Here is a 22625-nt window from a genome sequence, read left to right on the forward strand (position 1 = left end):
GCCCTAAGGCCTCTGTGTGAGGACCTGCCCCACGATCCATTCACTCTCACCTTTTGGTACGTTCGGTTCTTCAGATGTAGCAGGCGGAGTTTACAAGTCTAGCACCGTCATCGTGTGATGATGAGTTTACGTGTTATTCTGTTTAAATCTCATTACAATCTCATTTTATAAATGGGAACAGCGAGACGTTAGTTAATTGATTGCTAAGGGCCCAGAGCTGGGCTGCCAAGTCAGGCCTAACAAGCCTCAGGCCTCTTGCCTGTGTGAGCCCACTGCTCCAGGCCGGAAACCCCACGGCAAAATCCCTATCCTGAGCCCTCAGGAAATGCCTCCTTCTGTCATCTTCCCGTGCAGGCCCCCTGTGAAGCTATGAACATGAGGCTACAGCACCACTCAATTTCCACTTTGTTGTTACAGGAAGAGAAGTGTGACACCCAGAGAAGCCTAATGGAGAAGCGCCCCAGCAGGTAAGCCAGTGTTTTCCGGTTTGTGTGTTGTGGGGTGGTCTGTTCTTTCCACTTTCCATTAAATTTCATATCACTCAGGATAGAGACTGCCTTTTGTTTCCTATAACAGTGAAGCCAGTGGATAGGGCAGTTCTCAAAATCTGCTTCTTTCTGGCTCAGATTTCAGTTCAGTTACGTGATTTATTTGTTTTAAGGTTTTTTTTGTGGGGAGGGAGCTTGTTGCTGTATTGTTTTTTAAGTTTTCTTAAATTTTATTTATTTATTTATTTGTGTGTGTGTGTGTGTGTGTGTGTGTGTGTGTGTGTGTGTGTACATGTGTGTGTACTTGTGCCTGTGTGGAAATCAAAAGACAACAGGTGGGAATCTGTTCTCATCTTCCACCACCAAGGACCAGGGCCTTGAACTCATGAACTCAGTCAAACCAGCTCACCTCGCTAGCTCCATGTGATTACTTTTCTTATTTTTATTGTTGGGAAGAGAACTAAAAGTGTGCATGATGAGACAACAAACCAACCAGCTCTTCACACTGAAAGTTTCCCCGTGTCCCGAGGAGCTTGGGCATCTCTAGTGACATTCATGCCCCGCAGCACGCTGGCTCAAAGTGTCATCCCTGGACTGGAGCCTCACACCCCTAGAAATCTGTCAGGAATGCGTCTTACTTAGGCCTCACCCCAGACTTCTGAATCAGAAGTACCCACAATGGCCAGCCCTGAGGCGACTCCAGTGTATCAGTCAGCTGAGGGACCAGGTGCTGGGTTGTACCTTCTGTTGTTTTGAGTGTCAAATGCTTCCCTCAGGCTTGTGTGTTGAAGGCTTGGGACCCACCCAGTGGCCGGGGGGCATTTGCAGAGGTGCTAGATAGTTTGGTAGGACACTCCTGGCAGGAGGACATGGGTCATTAGAGGTACATCCTGGGAGACTCTATCTTGATGTGGCACCTTCCTGGCTCTCTCTGCTTCCTGGCTGCTTTTTAGCACAAGCTTCCACAGCCGTGTTATTCTGCCTGACCTCGGGTCCAAGCAGTGGATCAGCTAGGACACTAAACCACAGTAAGTCTTTTCTTCTTTGAAATAATCTCTTGGTTATTTGTCACAGAGATGAAAACCCAAGCAACACATCACACTCTCCATCCGTTTATTCCTGACTCTCCTCCCTGGCTGCCTCACCAGCTAACTTGCAGGATCATCTCCTACTTTTCGGCTCCGGAACACCCAGCCTGTTGCTACCCTTCTCCATGTATCTCAGCCATGGCATATCCACTGTCCTTGTTCCCTCTGGAAAGTTCTGGACCATCCCGCTGTCCCTTCTCTGCAGAGCTTTTTCATCCTTTCCCAGTCAATGTCATCTGCCTGTCTACTCCTCCTGCCACCTAGCGAAAGGGCCTGACTCCTAGCTGCTCTGCATCATCCGTTACTGTTGGCCCAAATGTGTCTTACTTTCCGCACTCATTTCACCTACATTTCAATCTCTTTTCATGGCTTTATCCTGGACCATTCCATCAACTATGGGTTCTAAATAATGAGGTCAAGCCACCATCTCAGTACACCAGATTCCCCATGCTCAAAGGTGCTGTGTAACTGCTTCTGTTTCTTTCTCCAGTTGCATTAGACTGCAGTCCCTGGGACTCCCTCCCCCCCTCATTTAATAACCAATAATGGAAATCTATTTAAATTATGCTTTAAAATGCACCAGGAAAGTACACATATGCGGATGTAGCAGTCGGTGTCTAAGCTGGGAGGTGAGATGAAAAGGCAAGAAAATAGCCAATGACGAGATCAGGCAAGATTTGCAGACAGCAGCATGGCCAGGAACAGAAACAAGCAATGGTGCGCTAGAGAGTTGTGTCTGGGAGTGTCCTTTGCAAGGCTCTTAGGTTGAAGTGACTCATTCAGTCAGTGCTTATAGGTCACTGCAGCTCCATGCTTCCTCTGTAGCTGCCGTAAACAAGGCCTTGGTGGATTCCAAACCACTGCTCCCAGGTCCCCGTCACATTTTCAGAGCTCCTCGGTACACATGGCCTTGTTTTGTGTTCCTTGTTCAAGGTGCCGTATTGAAAATGCTGCTGATTCATCATTAGGCCAGTTTGGGGCTAGCAGCACCACAGCTCTGAAGTCTGTTTCCTCTGTGAGGCATGCCACAGCTTTCTTTAGCTTAGAGCCACGGGGCAGCACCTTGGTGCTGTGCCTGGGGCCTTTAAACAGTGAAGCAATCAAAAATGGAACACAAGAAGTAGAGAGCGCACTCATACAGAACAGTAATTCAGCCAAGGAAGCAGAAAACTCTTCCTGTGTGAGCTCAGCCAGAAACGTCGATGTCAGGTGGTTCTCACATTTGTTGCTCTGTGTGTGCCCATGTGCCTCACAGCATGGAAGAAGGACTCGTGTGTGAGTTACTAATAAATTTTATCAAGTGAGCAACATTCAAAGATGTGGACCACAGGATTTGAGGATCAAGTCTAGCTATAAAATACCAGTATGTAAGAAGCTCTATGTAAACTTGGTGTTTTTACCGTCATCTTCATTCTTGCATGGCATTAAGGATCCTGAGGCCTTGGGCATCTCTGGGAAGGTTTTGGTGGAGCGGTGATGATGGCTCTTCGGACTTGTGGTCTAAAAGGACCGTGTGGCTTCTGGGTGGCTAATGCAGTGAGAGGAGACGTGAACAGAGGAGGAGACAGACTCGGAATAGCGTGGCAACCCGGGCAGCAAGGAGATGCTCTGGCCTGAGAACAGGCCAGAAGAAATGGCCGTGGTAGGGGAGAGTGTGTCTAAGAGAGAGCCAAAGAGAGAGCCAGGTCTGGTGGCACTGGTCCGTAATCCTGGCACGCGAGAAGCTGAGGCAGGGGACTGACATGAGCTTGAGGCTAGACAGCGATATGTAACAAGACTCTGTCTCAAGAATCAGAGGGAGGGAGGGATAGGCGGATGGCTACCTTTCTACTGCATTCCCCATGGAAACTGGCCTGAAAATTCAGCAGTGCCACCTGCTGTCAGGTCTTCACCAAGAAGACTTGCTGTTCTTCCTCGGGTGTCGGAGTTCTTTGCCTGTGTAGCCTACTCTCTGGCATCGGTCAGTCTAGCGTTTATAACACTTCATTGGTCACCTAAAGTTTTTTGTTGTTTTTCAGTTTGGGGGTTGGTTTAGTTTGGTTTGGTTTGGGGGGCTGGGGTTTTTGCTTATTTTTGTTTTGTTTGTGAAAGACATAGAGTCCCACTCCAGGTTAGCCTGGAGTTTACTATATAGCTCAGGCTAGCCTCACACTCATAGGTTGATCCTCCTTGCTCCACCTCCGGCGTCCTGACGGTTTAGGCATGAGTCACCACACCTGGCTGGTCATCAGTTTTCACACCTTTCTCTCTTGCTGGACTATGAATCTGCTTAGATGCCTGGTATCAAGTCCAGAGATCAGGTACTCAGGAAATAATAGTGATTGCATGGACATGAGTCCTTCAACAGGCATCTGAGGCCTCTTCCCTGTGTCCTAGTCACTGACAGAGAATCTTCCACCCAAAAGACGCTCAGGCACCTGAACCACATTCATTATTTTAAATTCAAAAACACTTTTTACCATGCTTTAAAAACACTAAACACATAGGGTCATCCTAGAAGTACAATTTTTTTCTTGTCCTTTTACCATGCTTCTTTCTGTCTTGGGTTCATAAACTCACAAAATTAAAGGGGGTGGGTGAAATGTCTCATCTGGAGGATTCTTTTTGACTTGAGTACTGTATTACTGTATTACTTGAGTACTGTATCATCTCAGGCTGACATACAAAATGCCATGGAGTGGGTAGCTGAGCCATCACAAATGTGTTCTTCCATAGCTTCCAATGGAGGTGAAGAGGTGTGAACCTATTCTGTTACTGAGGCTCATGGCTGGCAGCCTCACCCTGACATCATACAGTTGCTCACGGCAGATGGGAGCTTGCTTTCTCTCTCCCCCTGCCCCTAACACTCACAAAGTCCTCCAGTCTTATCAGTTTAGATCACTATCCTTAAGACCTCATCCAACCTCTAGAAATCTTATCATCAAGTGCAATCAGAGTGGATAAGAGCTTCAGCAAGTTCATTTCAGGGATGTACTTTGGTCCACATTAGTCACTGTAGGACTCTGGAAATTGCCCTTCATTTATCCCAAGCATGTGGGCGTGTATCATTGTGTCTTTGTATCATTGTATCTTTGTATCATTGTATCTTTGTAGCCTTCAAGACTTTCCTAAGCTTCTCTCCAGGTGCCTTCCTCTAAAACATCCTCCTCTGCAGAACTTGGCTTTTCCCATATGCGTCAGGACTCCTCCCAGTTAAAGCTGATTACCAAAATGAGATAGAGCCTGTGTTGGAGACACACCCCAGTTCCCTGGTGATTTGGGGATGAGTTTGGGGGAGCATCACCTGTTTCGCTTAGTCACTTCACAGTAACAACAGACAAGGCTTAGTATCCTCACAGTGACAACAGACATGTCTAGAACTAGTATATATCAAGAACTCTCAAGCCAAGCACACTTTGCCAGGTGTCCTGGTCAGCGTTCTATTATTTCGAAGAGACACCATGACCATGGACACTGTTGTGAAAGAAAACATTTAACTGGGGCTGGCTTTCCGTTTCAGAGGTTTAGTCCGTTATCATCAAGGTGGGAAGCATGGTGGCGTGCAGACAGACCTGGTGCTGGAGAAGGAGCTGAGAGTTTTCCATCTGGGTCCACACGCAGCAGGAAGAGTAAGACACTGGGCCTGGCTTGAGCCTTTGAAACCCCAAAGCCCAACAAGCCCACACCTCCTAATCCCTCTCAAATAACACCATGCCCTAAAGACCATGCATTTAAATATTTGAATCTATGGGGCTGTTCTTATTCAAACCACCACACCAGGTGTCATCCTCAGAACAACCCTGCAAGGCTGGCTATTACTCTTTTCCCCACCTTGATGTCAGCAAAACTGAGGTTGAGGGAAGATCTATGGTGAGCTTAAGGCCACCCAGCTTCTTACAACACACTCCAGAGCCCTCTGCCTAGATTCTAGCCGCAGCCACACCTGTGTGCCACTTTCAGAGCGCATTCTCCTCTCCCACGCCCCACTAAGAAACAACATACCTCACAGAGCACCTCTCTTCCAAAGTCATTGTGCAGGTTTTGTACATGAAGCCACCCTCTACCAAGCAGCGGGCTGTACCACAGTGCCTCCAGCTGCCCACAGGTAGCACCAGGTGCTGCATGGTAAAGGCCAAAGCCACAGACTGCCCCCGCTTCACATGCCAGTTACAAACCTGGGTCCTGAGCACGTGACCAAGCACAGCCATTAATCAAAGTCTTAAATGTGCCCTCCTTGGGCTCAGTCGTTGGCTTGAATGGCTCCCAGAACTGAGAGATTGTTGGGGTAGGTTTGCTGGTTTGTTACGAAGTCGACTTTAAAGACTGTGATGAGTGGCCGGGAGATGGGAACAAAAGGTCCACGAGGTCCACGAGAACAGAAACATCTGCCCTGTGGGGCTAGAGCACCGCCCTCCCGGCACACGGGAGCTTCGGGCCACACAGGACCATCGGTACAGTTTCTGGCAAACCCTACTGCCTGTGGGATTTGCAGAGTTCAGTCTCTATCTAATACCTAATATCTACCATCCCCCAACACACACATAGACAGACAGACAGACAGAGGCAGAGAGATAGATAGAGAGACAAAAGATACTAGTGGATGACGGTGAAGCAACAGAAGCCTGTACTTGTCTGTTGTGACCGTCATACCTAGAGGCTGCCCAGGGAGCCCAGCCTAGGCCATCTCTGCAGCACAAACTCGGATCCAGCCTGCGGGGCTCCCTACGAATTATCATTGGCCACCAGGATTCAGGAAGTCCCACAGGCCTTAAAGCTCTGGGGCAGGAACCAAGACAACAGCCACATCTCTTTGTTTTACCGTGGCTCCCTACATAGATATTATGTGCACTTTGACCAGACCTTCTGGTGCTATTATAGCCTTAGAAGTAAAGTTGATCATAAAAAGTAAAAGGGGATCTCTGATGGTCACACAAGGCCAAAGACGGGGCATGCTGAGCTTGTTTTGTGACTTCAGTCAGAAGCCAGGCATGTGGCACTTGCCTATTAACTACCACTTGGGAGCTGGAAATAGGAATGTCCTGAGTTCGAGGCTAGTCTCAGGTACCTAGTAGGACCATGTCTCCTAAAAAGTAAATAAATAAAAATTTAAAAGTATGACAGGATTCCTATCTGAACTCTACATGTTGGGGGATTGTCTTTGTTTTAGTTTTTAAAAAATTACTTCAAGAAAACTATTCTCTGAAAACTCTTCAAGGTGAATGAGTCCCGAAGATGAAGTGTCATCTAGGAGGTCATCATCTAGACCCATCTAAAGCTGGGTTTCTATCACTATCACTATGCAACAGTGACGGAAGTTCTCTCTAAACATACTTCGTTTCAATGCCATGGGGTTCTTCTAAACAATAGGGTTCTACCCAAGGAGCAGAAATTTGGGAGCATCTGTCACTGAAGACAATCTATGGAGGCTGTGTGGTAATTAGGTAAGCTCAGATAGGCGCTTGGCAGCTTTCTTCATAGCTCTCTGTATGGTTGCACCTTTGGGGAATGTGTGGAAACGAGATACTTCTTCCCTAATCAATACAGAGCAGTATCTGTACAGAGCACTGGAACTGCTCTAGGCATTATAAATCATCTAGAGATGTTTGAAAATGCTAGAAGCAAGGCCACCACCTAAAGAATACAGGATATGGAAGGATGTGTGTGTGTGGATATGTAAATACTGCACCATTTTATACAGAATGGACTGGAGCATGTAGGAGTTTGGGAACCGTCCCTAAGGGACAGATGCCACCAAGTCCATTTATCACATACCCCAAGAGTCGTCTGTATTTATCTTAAGCAGCTGAGTTGGAGCCTCATGGAGACATGCCTGAGCATGGTGGCGACCACCAATGATGGGGCCCTGTAGTAGAAGGGCTTCACATCTCACCTGACTGCCTCTCCCTGCCCTCTCTTAAGCAGCCCCTCTTTCCTGTGCTGTTCTCATGAGCTGGGCTAGCCTAGTCTGCAGATATTTCTCTGATTTATCACTGTATCTATCCTTCAGTTAGATGTCATTGTTTGGGATTAAAGGTGTATGCTAAGGGTATGTCTATATTCCAGTCAGATCACAAAGACCCGGAAGGTCTTTGGATGTGATCAGAGCAGCCATGTTGCTGGATTAAAAGCCCTCTGCAGATATTGCCAGGCAAGCAGGCTGAGCTGGAAAAGGAAAGAGAACTCAGCAGAGATGAGTACAAGACTAACATCCTCCAGAACCACCTTGGCTCCATCCCCGTGACCTGCCCTAGAAAGGTGCACAGCACCTACGTCACGCCCAGTACATGGCAGCAGTTCCTTCAGAGCCTAAGATGAGCAATTGTCAAATGACTACTATTTAGACGTGTGACCAATCTGTCTTTCACAATGGTACTATCTGTAACAGGGAAGGTCCTTTCCAACCAAGGAAATCTTATGTGCTTCGTGGTCATTTGGATATACAGGTAAAAAGCTGAGAACCAAATGAGACAATGAGGTGATACAAACTGTCCAGGTAGGTAGATGTTTCCGCCTGCTGTGATTTCAGTATTTGTCCCTCGTCCAACTCATATTGAACTTTAACCCCTCAGTGCAGCAGCGCTGGGGCGGGGGGTTCTGGAGAGGTGCTGTTAGGGGAGTAAAGTGACGTGAGTATCACAAGAGTTGGTTCCTGATGAGAAGGACTATCCTCTCTTGCTCCTTGTCGGCACTCCCCCTCTTAGAACACTCATCTGGGGCTGGAGAGATGGCTCAGAGGTTAAGAGCACAGGCTGTTCTTCCAAAGGTCCTGAGTTCGATTCCCAGCATCCACAGGGTGGCTCACAACCATCTATAATGAGATCTGGTGCCCTCTTCTGGCATGCAGGCAGAACACTATATAAAAAATAAATCTTAAAAACAAAGAAACAAAATACAAGAAACTCACCCGTGTCCCGCCCTATTTTCTCTCTAACACAAACCATGTAAAACCTTCATCCATGTGCTGACATAACAAAAAGATGCAGCCATTAGATCTTAGACTTTTCAGCCTCCAAATTCTGAAAAAAAAGGTCTTATTTAAAATCTACGTAGCCTGTGTATTATGCTTTAGCAACCAAACATGCACTAAGACACCACTCTGTGACTGGAGAGAGGAGCAGACATGAAGGGGGAGCCTGTAGGCATCAAAAGCGGCAGAGAGCGGAGAGGTGCTTCCAGGAGGGATAGGGCTGTCCGAGGTAGCGAACGGAAACACGTATCCCTGCTGTCTCCCCTCTTTGCACCCTGGTCCACCCTGCCCACACTGCCATTGGTGGGATCTAAGGGCAAGGGAGCCCTGAAAAAGAGCAAAGAAAGGAAGTGAATCCAGGAGCAGATCAACCATGACACGATAGGATCTTCAAATGAATTCCATATTTTAGGCACTTGATTTTCTCAGTTCTTTCCTGTTGTGTGCACAGCCTGGGACAATCGGCCATACATAAATTAGAAATTGTCCTAGGGATGTGACTCAGCTGGTGCTTCTCTAGCACACACAGAGCTCTGAGTTTGATCCTTGGCACATATAAGACTCGGCATGGTGGTGCTTGCCTGTGACCCCAGCTCTCAGGAAGAGAAGGAGGAAGGATCACAGTACAAAGTCATCCTCAGATATATCGGTAGTCTGAGGCCAGTCTGGAACACATGAGACCCTGCCCTCTCCAACCTCTTCACCTTCTCCCAAGAAGAAAGGAAGGAAAGAGCAGAAAAAGGAAAGAAGGAAGAAGGGAAGGGAAGGAAAGGCAAGAAAGAGAGAGAGAAAGACACACAGAAAGAAAGAGAGAGAGAAGGGAAGGAAGGAAAGAAAGAAAAGAAGGAAAGAAGGCAGAATGGAAGGAAGGAAGGCAAGCAAGCAATAGAAAAGTTAGAGTGTAGCCACACATGGTAAAGCATAGCTGTAGCCTTGGAAAACAGAGGCAGGAGGAATGCAAGATCAAGGCTAGCCTGAGATACATATGAAGACTCTGCCAAAATAGAAGAAGGAAAGGAGGGTTAAAAGAAAGTGTTAGAAGCACTGTGTTTGAAGATGAATGAAACTTTTAAGCCTTAAGATACTTGTAAACTGCCTGACTTGGTTGGGATTGGGATGGTGGTGACATATTAGTTTCCAACCACGTGATCATAGTAGCTAACTTGGTTTGGCCCATATCATTGGTCACTTAAAGGATTCAGCACCACTCAGTAGCCTGGTTGCTTGCTAGGGACTCACCTACAGTGTTCTAAAGATGCTGACCTCCCCCTCTTAAATAAACCTGGCTGCACCTAATCAGAGGCAAAGCAACACAGGGAACTAAAACCATCTCAGCTTCTCTGAAGCTATCGATCGGGCAGTCATCACCAGCCTATAAACCAAAGAGGGCATCAGCTTGGAGCTGGTGACAAATGCAGGTTCTCGGGCCCCACTCATCCTCAGGTGGATCAACACAACCAGTTCCCTCCTCTGCTGTGTCTACCAGGAACTTTCATTCTCTTTGTATACACACACACACAGTGGGGGGGGGGGTAGGGAGAGACAGAAGGAAGGAGGGAGAGAGGAAGGAAGAGAGGGAATCTTTATTGGAAGTTGTCTCCAGGCACGAAGGATCAGCTCTCAGGAATTTACAATCCAGAGAACAGGGTTCAGCCTTTCAAAGGCTTTACCTAAGACAGTCCCCACGGGATACCTGGGCAGCTGCTGGTCTCTCTCGGAGCTGGGCCGTTCTCTGGGCCTTCTGGACCATTCTGTTCTGCTGTGTGCAAGGTGTCTTTCCCCATAAAGTTCTGGATTCCACTGACGAGGCTTCTCCTCCAAACCCTTCCAGCTGGGTCCTGTAAACTTTAGATCTTCACCTCCCGTTTCATAGCCACAGACCCTTGGCTGGAAGGAGGGATGCCAAGCTAGCTCCCACGCAGCCTCAGGGGAAGCCCTTCTGAGCAGGCCTTCGGGTAATGCAGAGCCCCAGAGGCCTGGAGCCTCCACACTTCACAGGCGCCCTCAGCCTCTGCCACACAAGAGGACGGCGGAGAAAGACCCAGACTCTCCCACTTCAAGGTTTCAAGGGCAGTTTTGTGTGAAAGGGGCCTATGTAGAATTGTAAGCGCCTTCCACACCCTCTGTGGCCTCCATAGAGGAAGGAATAAGCCCTTGTCTGGCCGGAGTTGCCAAGAGCCAGTCACTGTGCCGTGGCCACTAGAACTAACGCAGCAGATGTGCCTGGAGCGTGCACCCTGTTCCTTGCTGGCAAACCTTACCATGGCAGTGCTTGGACCTGACCCCTCTGTTTCTGAGAAGTGTGTGCCTCCCCTGAAATTTGCAATTAATAACCACTAGGTGCTGCCATCTGGTGGTAGATCGATGAAATGACAGCTGGAAAAGTCAAGTCAAGAGAAAAACAAATTCCCTTTTGCAAAAGCTACTAAACACAGTCTGGGAAGAAGGTGTAGGAAGGCCAGAGCCTACCCAAATAGATAACAGGAAGTGCTGTGAATAAAACAATAACTGCTTCATTAATAATGTTTACACTGCCTCACCAGCTTTTATAGTATTTGTTCCCGCTTGAAAGGCTGACTGTGAAGTAGAAAAGAATTAAAACAAGAAAGTCCCTGAACCATGGCTGGATGCATAGTAAACACACTTAACTGCACTGTTTATCACATTTTATTTTTAGCTACACTTACGTATCTGTATGCGGAAGTGTACCTGGATGTAGGTACCTGCAGAGGCCAGAAGAGGGCATCAGAGCCCCACGCTAGAGTTACATGACCACCAACTCCGGTCCTGTGGAAGATCAGCAAGTTCTCTGAACCCCCTGGAGTCCGCTGTCCGTCCCTCGCAGTGTTACTCATGAGTACTGACGATACTCGGTCACAGTAGGAAATGCTCTACGTGCTTTTATGTCACTGAATTCTCATAGCAAGCCTGAGAAGTGAGACCCGTTATTCTTCCTGGCTTGCTGATTAGACAGGTGACACTTAGAGGTAAGGGAAGTTGTGGAGCTTCTAAGTGGAACTGCAGCTCACCCCTGGCCTAAAAGTGTTCACTTCTTTGTGAATTAAACTACCGGTGTGGTGGGATGGGTCTTCTCAGGGTTTGTAGAAATTAAACACCAGTCCATGCATTTTACAGTCCCCACTACACTCCCCAAACCTCCTAACACACACAGGGTAGGGGAGAGAGGGGAGCAGAAAGGGAGAGCCCGAGACCTATAAGCCTTGCAGGGAGACAGTGACTTGTTGAAGACAGTCCTTCAACAAGGGCCCACCCCCGGTAGAGCCACTCCCTATGGGCCAAGCAGTCACACACACTGTCTGTGGGGACGGCTCCTATTCAGAGTACCACAGGAGAGAAATCCGTAAGCATGTCTCTATACACAAATGTCCCATCCACCCCAGTGCTCCGCAGTGCTCACCTCCATCTCCAGCACGTCATCTACCCAGGTAAAGTGGAGTATTTAAGGTGCGGATAATAGCAGTCTTTACCTACTCTTTCAACCTCTCAAAAATACCAGAAGCTTGATGCCTTTACGCAGGAAAAAGTCATCCACGTGAGATTTCGTAGTCCATAGCTCATCTTCAATTCCCTCTTTCCCTCTGGAATCAGCACAAGCTGGCCGGCTTCTCTAACGTCTTCTGTAAACAGAGGTTCACACCCGCCGATGCTCATCCACTCCCCTTGATACGGGAGCTCAGTACCCAGTAGTGGAGCCACTTTGCCCTCTGACCAGGTTCTGGAAAATCAGATTTAGAAAAAATGCAAGTGTTTCATTTTACTCCAGCCCCTTGCAAATGTCCCAGTAGCCTTCTGGAAACTCTAACCTTTGCCTAGGCGGGACTTGAGAACCTCCTTTAAGCAGCATGTCTTTGATGCTTGGAAGAGTACCACAGAGGAAACTGTCTCCCAGCATGGCAGAAGGGGCCTAGTCTTTCCCTCTCAGTTCACGGCTTGTCTTCTGATTTGGGGGCACTGGGGAGTGAAGTGTGTGTGGACTGAACACGGAAACAGAAAGACCCTCGATTGAAATGGCTTCTCCCATCTGACATCCTAAGGCCGTGCCCACATGCAGTCCCAGCGCTCTGGCGGCTGAGGAGAGAGGACAGTGAGTTCAGACCAGACTGGACTACACAGCAAGACTCTACTTCAAAACAAAACAAAAACACGCAAACACCCAGCCCCATTCCCCCTGCCTGTCACTCACCCACATTCCTTCATTTGACTAGAGGATGAAGTGCTCTGTGCATTTGCATGCAGGATGTGAATTAGATGACTGACACAGAAGCAGGAGGCGCTTCTGAGAGGAGGTGTCGGCCTGAGGGCGGGGCCCATCTATAGCTGTCGGGGCTTCAGTCTTTCGGAGGGAGGCTCTGTGCCGGCAGCCACAGCTGCTGTTGAGTACTGGCTGTGGCATGTCCGGAGACAGTGATTCTCAGCCCTGCCCCGCCATCTGCTGTCATTCCACCCATCTTGTTTCCTGGGCCGCCCTCAGTGAGCCTTCCTTGGTGCACTGTTATCACTGTGACGGTGATCTTTCTAGCTCCCTCACTCCGGGTATGACAGAGCTGCGCCTTTCCCTTTTGCTCTCGTCTCACTGTGGTCTCATGGCCACGTTTTCTTCAGAGTAAAATCCTTGGTAGTGTTGTTGTTTTGATGGTCCGATGACTCCAGCCTTGGCCAATAAAACCCGTATAAGCTGGCTCCCAGCAATCACTCTTTACCTAGCTCTTTCCCCTTGGTGCCTGATGAACACTGTCAATTTCTCTATTAAAAAAAACTCCAAGCTCCCCCCGGTCCTGCTCTCCCCTTCTCGTCCCCACTGTAAAACTGCATTTCCTTCCTGGAGACCACTAACTCATGTGGCCATGGCCATCTTCAAACACGGGGCTGTTTAACTCCAACGTGAAACGTGGGGCCGAGTCAAGCAGTCTGAGGGAGTCCCAGAGCAGGTGGCGCCAGCAGCGGGCAGACTCAGCTGTCCTAATGGTATTTGCTTTTCCCCTGTGTAAACTAAATCCTGCCTGCAAAGATGTGCCCTTTGCTTCCTTGTTGCTGTTTGTATTGCTACAAAGGCAAAGCAAATCTGGATTCCCTTCACCATCGATGGCTCCCACTGAAAGTCAGGCAGCTGCTTCCAAAAGATGAGCAGGAAGAAGGCAGGTAGGGTAGCCAGTTGAGAAAAGGAATGTCACCAGGAAAGCAGATCACAGAGTGGAAAGAAAGGGCACAACCTGAACCAGGAAGAGTGGTCCTCAGCTCAGGCTGGTACTTGACTCAAATGCGTGGCTCTCAGGTACAGGCCTGGGCCTGAAGGAAAGCCAGGCGTGGACCCTAAGGGAGGTAGTGCAGGAGAAAGACAGGGAACTGACCCTAAAGAGGGAAAAGCTACTTAACTGGCCTGCAAATGATGGGATTAGGAGGGCAGTGTGGAGCCTGTCTTTCCCTGGGAGGGAGGGGGAGCCTGAAGACTGCAGGAAACACAGAAGCAGAAGGCTGTGGGTTCAATTCCAGCCTGCCTTGCTCTGTCTGTCTACTGCCTGCCTTGGGAAATGAGTGATTTGGAGGGGAGGAATGATAAATCCCCGCCATCCTTGAGTTTCCGAGCATTGTGTCCTGAGCCCAGCAGAAGATGAGAAAGGGTTTCAGGCTTCACCAGGTGAGGGGTTCCCAGGATCTAAGCAGCTCTAGGAAGTATCATGGACATTGACCAGCTGGTTGACCAGCTGCATATCCGCCCTCCTTTGCCCCTTTCTCACTCTCTTCCAGACTAAACTGCAAAAGCTGACCAACTCATTAACATTGTATGGTGCTTCTGCAGTCTGCCCTTTCGGTTTCTCAAACACTTCTGAGCCCCCTTTTCTTTTTCTTCAACTTTATCTTCATTAGTTACCCTCCTGCCTGAATTTTTTTTTTTTTTTTTCAAAACAAGGCTCCAAAGTAAGCAAAAATCAGGATTCCAGAGCTAGTCCTGAAATGGAGAAAGCTGGGGCTAGTTGCATAATCCTAAAAGCCACCGTGTGTGTGTGTGTGTGTGTGTGTGTGTGTGTGTGTGTGTGTGTATTGCTACTTACTAGAACCTCCCTTCCCTCCTTTCTCTGCAGGGCTGTTGTACTTGGGTCTATATATATTTTGCAGCTGATGTCATGATTGACAGACATGAACCACTTGGTCCTTGCTCCAGAAAAGCTACTTCTTGGTGTTACTAATGCCAGTGTCATGGCAACTATGTCACATATTTTGTGGATATAAGATGTACATCTTTTTAAAATACAAAAAAGGCTTGGAGAACCTTCATCTTCATCATGAAGATGAATCAGAAATGAATCAGTGACAACAGGTCCAGGAGAAACACATGCAAGGAAGACAAGTGAAAGATAACGTAGAAGGAAGATGAAGAGAGATGGCTGTGTGACCAATGGGCCTGCAAGTTCACTGTCCGAGGGATTTGATGCTTAGGGAGAAGGGGGTTGGTTGTATAACCACTTTCTGTGCTGCTGCAAAAACGGCTACCAACTTGAGCTTTCTAGACAAGCAGCCAGAGCTCTTAGAACTGGGATCAGTGAGTTCCACAAAAGAACATAAAGGTATTTCCTGGGCCCTGTTCCTCCCACGCTCCCAGGAGGGAATGTGGTCCCTGTTCCTCAGGGGCATGGAGCATCCCCTCACTCCACTTCTGCATTTTTAGTCACATTGTCTCCCTTTCTGTGCGGGACCAAATCTCCTTCTACCTTTGGGTAAGCCGCACAGATTTAATTGAACTTTGGAACCTCACGTACTGGGGTCCTTACCTTGATCACCTCCACGTGTTTGATTGCTTGCTTTGGCTATGGTTATAAGGGCTTTAGGTGGCTGTATCTTTTAGGAAGCAACTTTTCCACTTATGTCATAGGGTATTCAGTTTTATTTTACCACCATGGTAAATCGAAGACTCTGCAGCCAGCCTGTAGTTCACAGCAGTGGCCACTCTCCCTGTTGCCTGAGGCTTCCGGGGTACCATGCTGGGAGTCTATGACTGAAAGGGGGTGGAAGAGAGGGAGGCATCCACAGGCAACTATCTCTCCTCCAATGAACTTTACAAACAAAGGCATTCAGCTAAAGGTCCCCATATCCATTTGTCTTCTGAAAGGCTGTGTACATAAGAAATGGAAAACCACGTAGAGGTCCTCCCATATCAAAGTTTGAATTTCACTGAGGAATCCAGTAAGCCAGGGTGACCAGCTTTATACAAAAAGAAGATTTTGCTCAAACAGAAGAGATAGAGAAAATCCAACCTGGGGAGGGACAGAGAACAGTGAGCAGACAGGAAATGAGTCTACCACCTTCACTCGGAATCCTCAGGGAATGTGGTATTGACTTGCAAGAGAATAAAACCCATGAATCATGATTGGGCTTATCCTGGCTGTGGAGAGAGCAAATCAGGAGCATACTGTTCTGACTAAGCGAACACTGCCATCCTGCTCAGGATGTACCCTCCAAAGGGCTGAGTCAGGAAACACGTGGCCGGGCATGTTTAATACTCACTGTATACACTAGCAAGCTTTCCATTACTATGACAAAATGCCTGAGCCAATCAGCAGATAAGACGGGACAGTTTATTTTGGTTTGCAGAGGAGATGGTTTGTTTTGCTTTGCAGTTCTGAGAGTTTCAGTCCATGATCAGCTGGCCCTATTATTTGAGGCTGTGTCAGTATAGTATGTCCTACTAGGATCATATGGCAGAAGAAACTTGGTCACCTCACGGCAGCTAAGCAATAAGAAAGAGGAAAGAAGGGGGTCCTGGCTCCAAATATTCTATTTAAAGGCACACCCCTAATGATCCAATGTCTGTCCTTTAAGTCTACTCCTTACTCCCTCCCCCCCAGTACCACAGGCTGGTGAACACACTTTCAACACATGGGCCTTCAATGGACACTCAAGATGCAAACTATTGCCATCTTGATACCTGAGGAGGTGACAGGGAGCCTGCCAGGAATGCTCACACCTCCTGCTGCCAAGTGGTACTGTGCCCCAGGAGATTCCTGGGTCCTCTGAGAAAAGTCACAGGCCACGAATCATCACGGGTCACTTTCCTCCCTGACATTATTCCATAGTGTTTTTCTCACTGCAGAGAGGGATGGCTGGAAAGGGGTTTGCGTGAGCCAAGCGTTAAACACTGCTGGAGAACTCTGAATCCATGACTTTAGGGAAGTGATGGGGTTTTGTCCTCATGAATCATGTGCTGTCTTTTGAGTGGAGCTTACAGCTCTTAATTTGGAGTGTCTAAAAGAGAAAAGTAAACTTGATTCTCACTAATATGGCTAAAGACATTCTCTCTTACTCTTTCTTTTCCAGATGGTAACAAAAAATAATCCAGATGGGGTGCAGGTGTTGTAAGATGATACAAAGGTAACATGAACAGAGATTAAATCGCTGGGAACTTGTAGTCACGTGGAGCATGCTAAGGCCACACCTAGAACATTAGAGACAAAAGTAGAAGCGGGAGTCTAGGAAGAGAATGGATGATACAGGTCGGAGGGTGGAGGTGGCGGACACTGGAGGCTGAGGGGATGGGTACCTCAAAGTCCATTATATACAGGTATGAAAATGTCATAACGAAACCCATTGTTTTGACCAGTGGCAGGCGCTAAAGCAACAGCAAGAGTAAAAGCGGTAGAAATGAATCAGTTCATAACGACAGTACAAAGCCAGCAGCTCGAACGTGACAATGAAACTGAGGCCTGTAGATGTAGTAGCGCTCCTGAGGCCAAATTCCATTTCAGCCAAATTTACACTTCTCACAAAGCCTTTGATGCAGGGGGAGAGGGGGAAGCAAGCTCAGGTTGTAGAGGGCTCCTGAAACAGCATCACTGACAATAAAGGGTCCATTCACCTGTCTTGTGACATTCCATAAAAATTTGAGTGAGGTGACTCATAAGGAAAAAGGATAAACTGATGGCCTGACTCCCTTGGTCGGGGTTAGGGGCAGGCAACAAGAAACTCTGACTTTATTTTACTCCAAACACTTAGAAAACACTTAGAAGCTTTCTCCATCACAGCCATGTGATGATGGGCTTTAGGCAAACGTAGTTATTATCTACAGTATCAGTTCTCCACATCCACCGACTCTACAACCCAAGAGTCAACCAACCATACATCCAAATGTTTAAGAAAGAAACCAAGTCCGTGCTGAACATTTGGACTTCTTGTTGCTCCTGAAGTAGTACAGGTTGGGGATCATCTATATGGCGTTTCTCTTGCCTTAAGTGGAAGAGGGAACCTAGAAATGAAGTGTAAAGAGGGCATGCATGTGCAAACATGCCATCATTCCATATGGAGTTTGAGCATCTACACATACTGTTATCAGAGAGGTCCCAGAACCAATGCCTACTGATTGTTTTGTTTACCCTACCACAGAGTTTGCAGTTACCAGTTTAGTGACTATATAATAGTCCCTTAGAGAAATATACTATTGTTATTTGGTACTTGGCCCCTTCTTCTCCAACTAGTGGATATTTTTAAAATTTATTTTCATTTTAAAATACCAGGAACCACTTTATAATTCACCTACCCCTTCCTTTTAGGTCTTCTCAGCTCTTTTCATTAGCCAAAGATTTTTATGCCAAGTATATTTGTTCTTTTAGACAAATCACAGGAGCTAGTTTCTTCCCCAGTTCTGCTGTCCCCATGCCAGCTAACTGATGTCTCCTCCTCTCCCCCCAGCTATCTCTTTGATCCAGCTCAAGTGCCCTCCCCTGGTTTTGTCAACGAAGTAAGCAACTGCAGGTTGGAGGAGGATGACACGGTCAGGCTAAAAGGCACCCAGAACAGTGACGCTGAGGTGCCCAGAAATGCCTTGCATGGTGGGAGCCTGAGAAAGACTGAGAGCAGAGACAGTACAACTGGTCTACCTCACCAAGGCCCACTCCCCCAGGAGGCCTCTGAAGAGCGACGCTGTGTGGAAAAGCATGGTATTGTCAATGGTATCAGCCCCACTACCACTCAGCAGTCTCTCGGGAGTCCCAGGCCCCACCAGGTTGACAGTGAATCCTGGGCCAACAGCCCCTGGGCCGTCACCATAGACAGCACTCACCCGGCTCAACCCTTCCTGGAAGGAGAGGACTACAGGGATCAAAGCTGCACGCCGCCCACCTCGGAAGGGACCCCGATGGTGGGACATGGAGAAGGCAGAGGCCCTGCTGAGGCCTTGGCAGTGGCAGGCCACACCCTACACATCCCAGCCCCCGATTATCCCCAGCTCTGGAGCCCCCCGGCAGGCAACGCAGACCCTGAAGAAAAGGACTGTCTTTTTGAAAACCACTCAGAGGGGGAGCCCCTGCCCGGAATTGACCCCCGCGTGAGCGAGCAGGGTTTGAGCTCGCCCCTCTCCCCGAGGAGAAGCTGGGACTCCCTGAGTGAAGCAGTGACCACAGAAGTTCTGGATGTCCTCTTTAACGAGGGGGGCCCCACTAGCCCTCCGCCAGCGGTCGATCCTGGAAGCGGGCGGGAGGACCCTCACTCCCACAGTGAGGACAGGGATGTGGCAGATGAGGACGCTGAGGTAGCAGAAGCCCTGGCGGCCTTAGAAGCTGCTACTGCGGGAGAAGACACGGATGACGCAGATTAGGGGAGGGGCGGGGTGAGGTCAGTGAGCCCGGGCGGGGAGAGAGAAGCATGTGACCGCTCTGCCAGCCGCGTTGCCAGTACCTGCGCCACGCTGCCTGTTGTAAACAGCATCTCTCTGTGTAGCTGGACTCTGAATGCATTCAGAGTGCTAATCAAAACAAGAGTGGGCCTTCCGGTCCACGTCCGTAACAAAGGCAGACGTTGAGCAGCTTGCATGCTGGCCCTGGAAGCTCCCCCAGAACAGCTGTCCAGATGTGCATGAGAATGCACTGACACCCCACACTGGACCCCAGGGGCACAGAAACATCGGCCGTTCTGTTTGAATGTATTACTTTACCTTGTTTTTGAGAGCCAAATACTTCACCCAACCTAGAAAGGGTAACTACCCACTTAAAGTGCCTACTGTGTGCCAGAGCGTAACTTCAGGGACAGTCACCCAGGGAACTACTAACTAAGCACGTGCTGGACATCGGGTTAAGCTCAGTGTCCTTCAGGGTGGAGCAGACTTGACCAGTGGACAAATGGTTAGTCCTTCGCTGTGCTATGAAAACAACCTGACCTTAACCCTTTTTTTTTTTTTTTTTTTTTCACTATTACTTTTTAATCTTTGGGATACCGGAGGCTGGGAAAATACTTGTTAGAACTAGCTTCGTGTTTTAGTTTCAAGTTCATGAGTGTTTGGGAACAGCAACGCCATTTATGGATGGGTTTGTGTCATTAAATGTCTGGTTCTCATTAAAGCAATTCAGCGTGTGTGTCTCCCTGTCTTGTCGAGAAGCTGGGTAAGATAGCTCTAGACATAATCAGTGACCTTAGCATTGCCTCAGTTTACACGGGCAGAAAGTCATTTTCCTTAATGAGGAACGGCCAGAGATGGCACCAGGGCAGTTAGCCCCTTACCACTTGGCCATGGCTAGCTGGACGGAAAAGAGAAGAGAAACATCAATCAACACCAATTCGACTCTCCCAAATCAACTTGGGATACAATGCCTGAGGTTAGGGGAGCATGGACATTGATTTTGAGGTGAGCAGCCTACAATCTCTGCCACATCAGAACTCCCAAGCCCAAAAGCTGGTTTTTGAGAGGCCCAAAGATGGTCCTCATGTTGAGTGTAACCCAATACTCAAGCCTCTGGCCCAGGAGAAGGAAGTCTCAACAGATACTGCCACCCTAACTTATGAACACAGAAGGACATTTCCCCGGGGCTGGGGAAAGAAGAGTTTGGTGCAGACAGGCTTTCTCTCTGTCCCAGAAGTGTCTCCTGCACTGCATACGCAGCTTAGGAATAGCTTCTTGGTTCCCCAGCTCTGACAGCTCTCTCAAACTGTAAGGATTCATTTTTGCAAAAAGCTGTCTTGGGAAGGTTAGAGGAGAGCCAAGGATTCAAACCTTTTTAATAAAACATCTTGGCCCCGTTCAACTCTGCCCCACATTCAAGCTTCACAGGAGGACCTCAGAGGGGACTCAAATTTGAGACAGAAAACAATCTCCCATGCTGGCTGCTTCTAGGAACTGGTCCAACAGCCACTAGCATCTTGCTGTGTATAGTGTGTTTGTGGTGTCACTTAGTCAGAAGATGCTGAAGACAGTCCCGTTGAACATTCTGAGCATTTTGAAAGCACAGGCATACCCGCTGTGAGGCACTGAGATCAGGCTCTGACATCATGGGTCTCTACCATCCTTAGCTAGCTGTGGCACATGGAATCTACAAGGTTAAACCTCAATATTGATTTAAGGTTTTGTTTTTTACATTATTGCATGTCTGTGTGCATGCATGCTTGCATGCGTGTAAGTGTGTGTGTGTGTGTGTGTGTGTGTGTGTGTGTGTGTGGCGGGGGTTGTGTGTGAGCGCATGTGCGTGCCTGTATACAGAGATAAGAGGACAACTTATGAGTTGTAGAAATTTACTAAATGGAGTCCAGGAATGGAACTTAGACCATCAGGATTGGCAGCAAGCACCTTTGCTGGCTGAGCCATCTCACTAGCCCAAGATTATTTATGTATTATTACACACTGTCTTCTTGAGCTAAGACTCACATTTAAGTTTTTGCTGGTAGAAAATGATCTATATTTCTTGGTTGTCAAGGCAAAAAGTTATAATTGCCAAGGCAGGTAGGTCCTCAAAAGAATGAAGAGAATTTAGGTGTCTCACATGGCACATACCTATTCGTCCAAGCTCAGGAAATGATGCCATCTGCCACCTCCTGTCTCCCGTTGGGCCTCTCACATCAGAACATCCTTTCAGCTTGAGGGAGCTGTCGGTCCTGGGGCGCTCGGCAGCCATTCTCATATGCAAGGTTGTGTGTACAGGGAAGCACCATAATACCCCAAAGCAGGTGAGAGTCCGCTGTGGCCTGGACTGAGCTTTCTTCTCCTCAAAGACACTCTTCCTATTTGCACGAGTCCTTTGTTTTGGTTTTGGTTTTTCCAGACAGGGTCTCTCTGTAGCCTTGGCTGTCCTGGACTTGCCTTGTAGACCAGGCTGACCTCGAACTCACAGAGATCTGCCTGTCTCTGCTGCCCGAGTGCTGGAATTACACTGCACCCTGCTGAGTTATTTTTTCTAATAATACTTTTTTTTTAATTCACACATATTTGATAAAGATACATATATTCTCTTGGGTTTTTGGGGGGTTGTTTATTTGTTTTTTGTTGTTTGTTTTATTTGAGACAATGTCTCTGTACGGGGCCCCTCTGTCATGGAACACACTCTGTAGACCAGGCTGGCCTTGAACTCACAGATCCACCTGCCTCTGCCTCCCAAGTGCTAGGCTGAGAGTCATGTGCCACCACGCCCAGCTTGTTTTCGGTCTGTCTTGACCGTACACAGCCAGGCCTCCAGATCAAACCCCACAGTACCCCCCTCCCACCTTCGTACCCTTTTCTTTCTAAATAACCCGCTAAGTCAAGCTGGTGCTGCCTGCACATGCGTGGGTGTGCAGACATCCACTGGGGAACGGGCAGCTGTCAAATGCCCACACACCAAAAGAAAAATGGTAGTCTACCAGCAGCCAGCAGCTGCCAACGGCTCCTCAGCCACAGCTCCACGAGCCACTCCTGTCCACGCTGGAGTGTTGACAGGCTTGGTCTCACACTCATCTTTATGGTAAAAAGAGACTTCTCCCTCATTTTACTTTTTCTCGAGGTTAAACTCATCCTCTTAAAGGTATTCTGTTATAGGGAGCTGACATTTGCTTATGGTAAGTGCTTTCATGGTTGTAGGAAAAAAAAAAGCTTGATTTTTGGCTTTGTGAGACAGAGTCTCAGGTAGCCCTGGCTGGCCTCAGATTGACTGTGTAGCCAAGGCTGGTTGTGAACTGCTCATCCGCCCTCATCTACCTCCTGAGTGCAAGGATTCGGATGTGTGCCACCTGGGTGTTTATGTACTGAGTGTGCAGATTTCTCCCCTGGGAAACGCTCCATCTGCTGAGGGTCACTAGCCTCTGCAAAGATAGATAGATAGATAGATAGATAGATAGATAGATAGATAGATAGATAGA

The 22625-nt window shown here is 48.1% G+C and overlaps 1 protein-coding gene across 4 annotated transcripts in view; it reads left to right on the forward strand.

The window, feature by feature from the left end:
- Positions 1-19872, forward strand: part of CUNH4orf19 (chromosome unknown C4orf19 homolog) — a 71447-nt gene extending 51575 nt beyond the window's left edge. For 2 of the 4 annotated variants that reach the window (XM_055623791.1, XM_055623792.1), the window contains exons 2-4: positions 418-467; positions 16854-16907; positions 18222-19872. In XM_055623791.1, the coding sequence (XP_055479766.1) occupies positions 16876-16907; positions 18222-19125 (936 nt within the window). In that variant the 5' untranslated portion in view covers positions 418-467; positions 16854-16875 and the 3' untranslated portion in view covers positions 19126-19872. Of the gene's footprint in view, positions 1-417; positions 468-1491; positions 1517-7979; positions 7999-16853; positions 16908-18221 lie in introns of those variants that run through there. The other 2 variants (XM_055623795.1, XM_055623794.1) reach the window with 2 other exon arrangements.
- Positions 19873-22625: the final 2753 nt, after the last annotated feature.

The sequence above is a fragment of the Psammomys obesus genome, unplaced genomic scaffold, assembly GCF_907164565.1.
Source record: "Psammomys obesus unplaced genomic scaffold, mPsaObe1.curated_primary_1811, whole genome shotgun sequence".
NCBI classification, from domain to species: domain Eukaryota; kingdom Metazoa; phylum Chordata; class Mammalia; order Rodentia; family Muridae; genus Psammomys; species Psammomys obesus.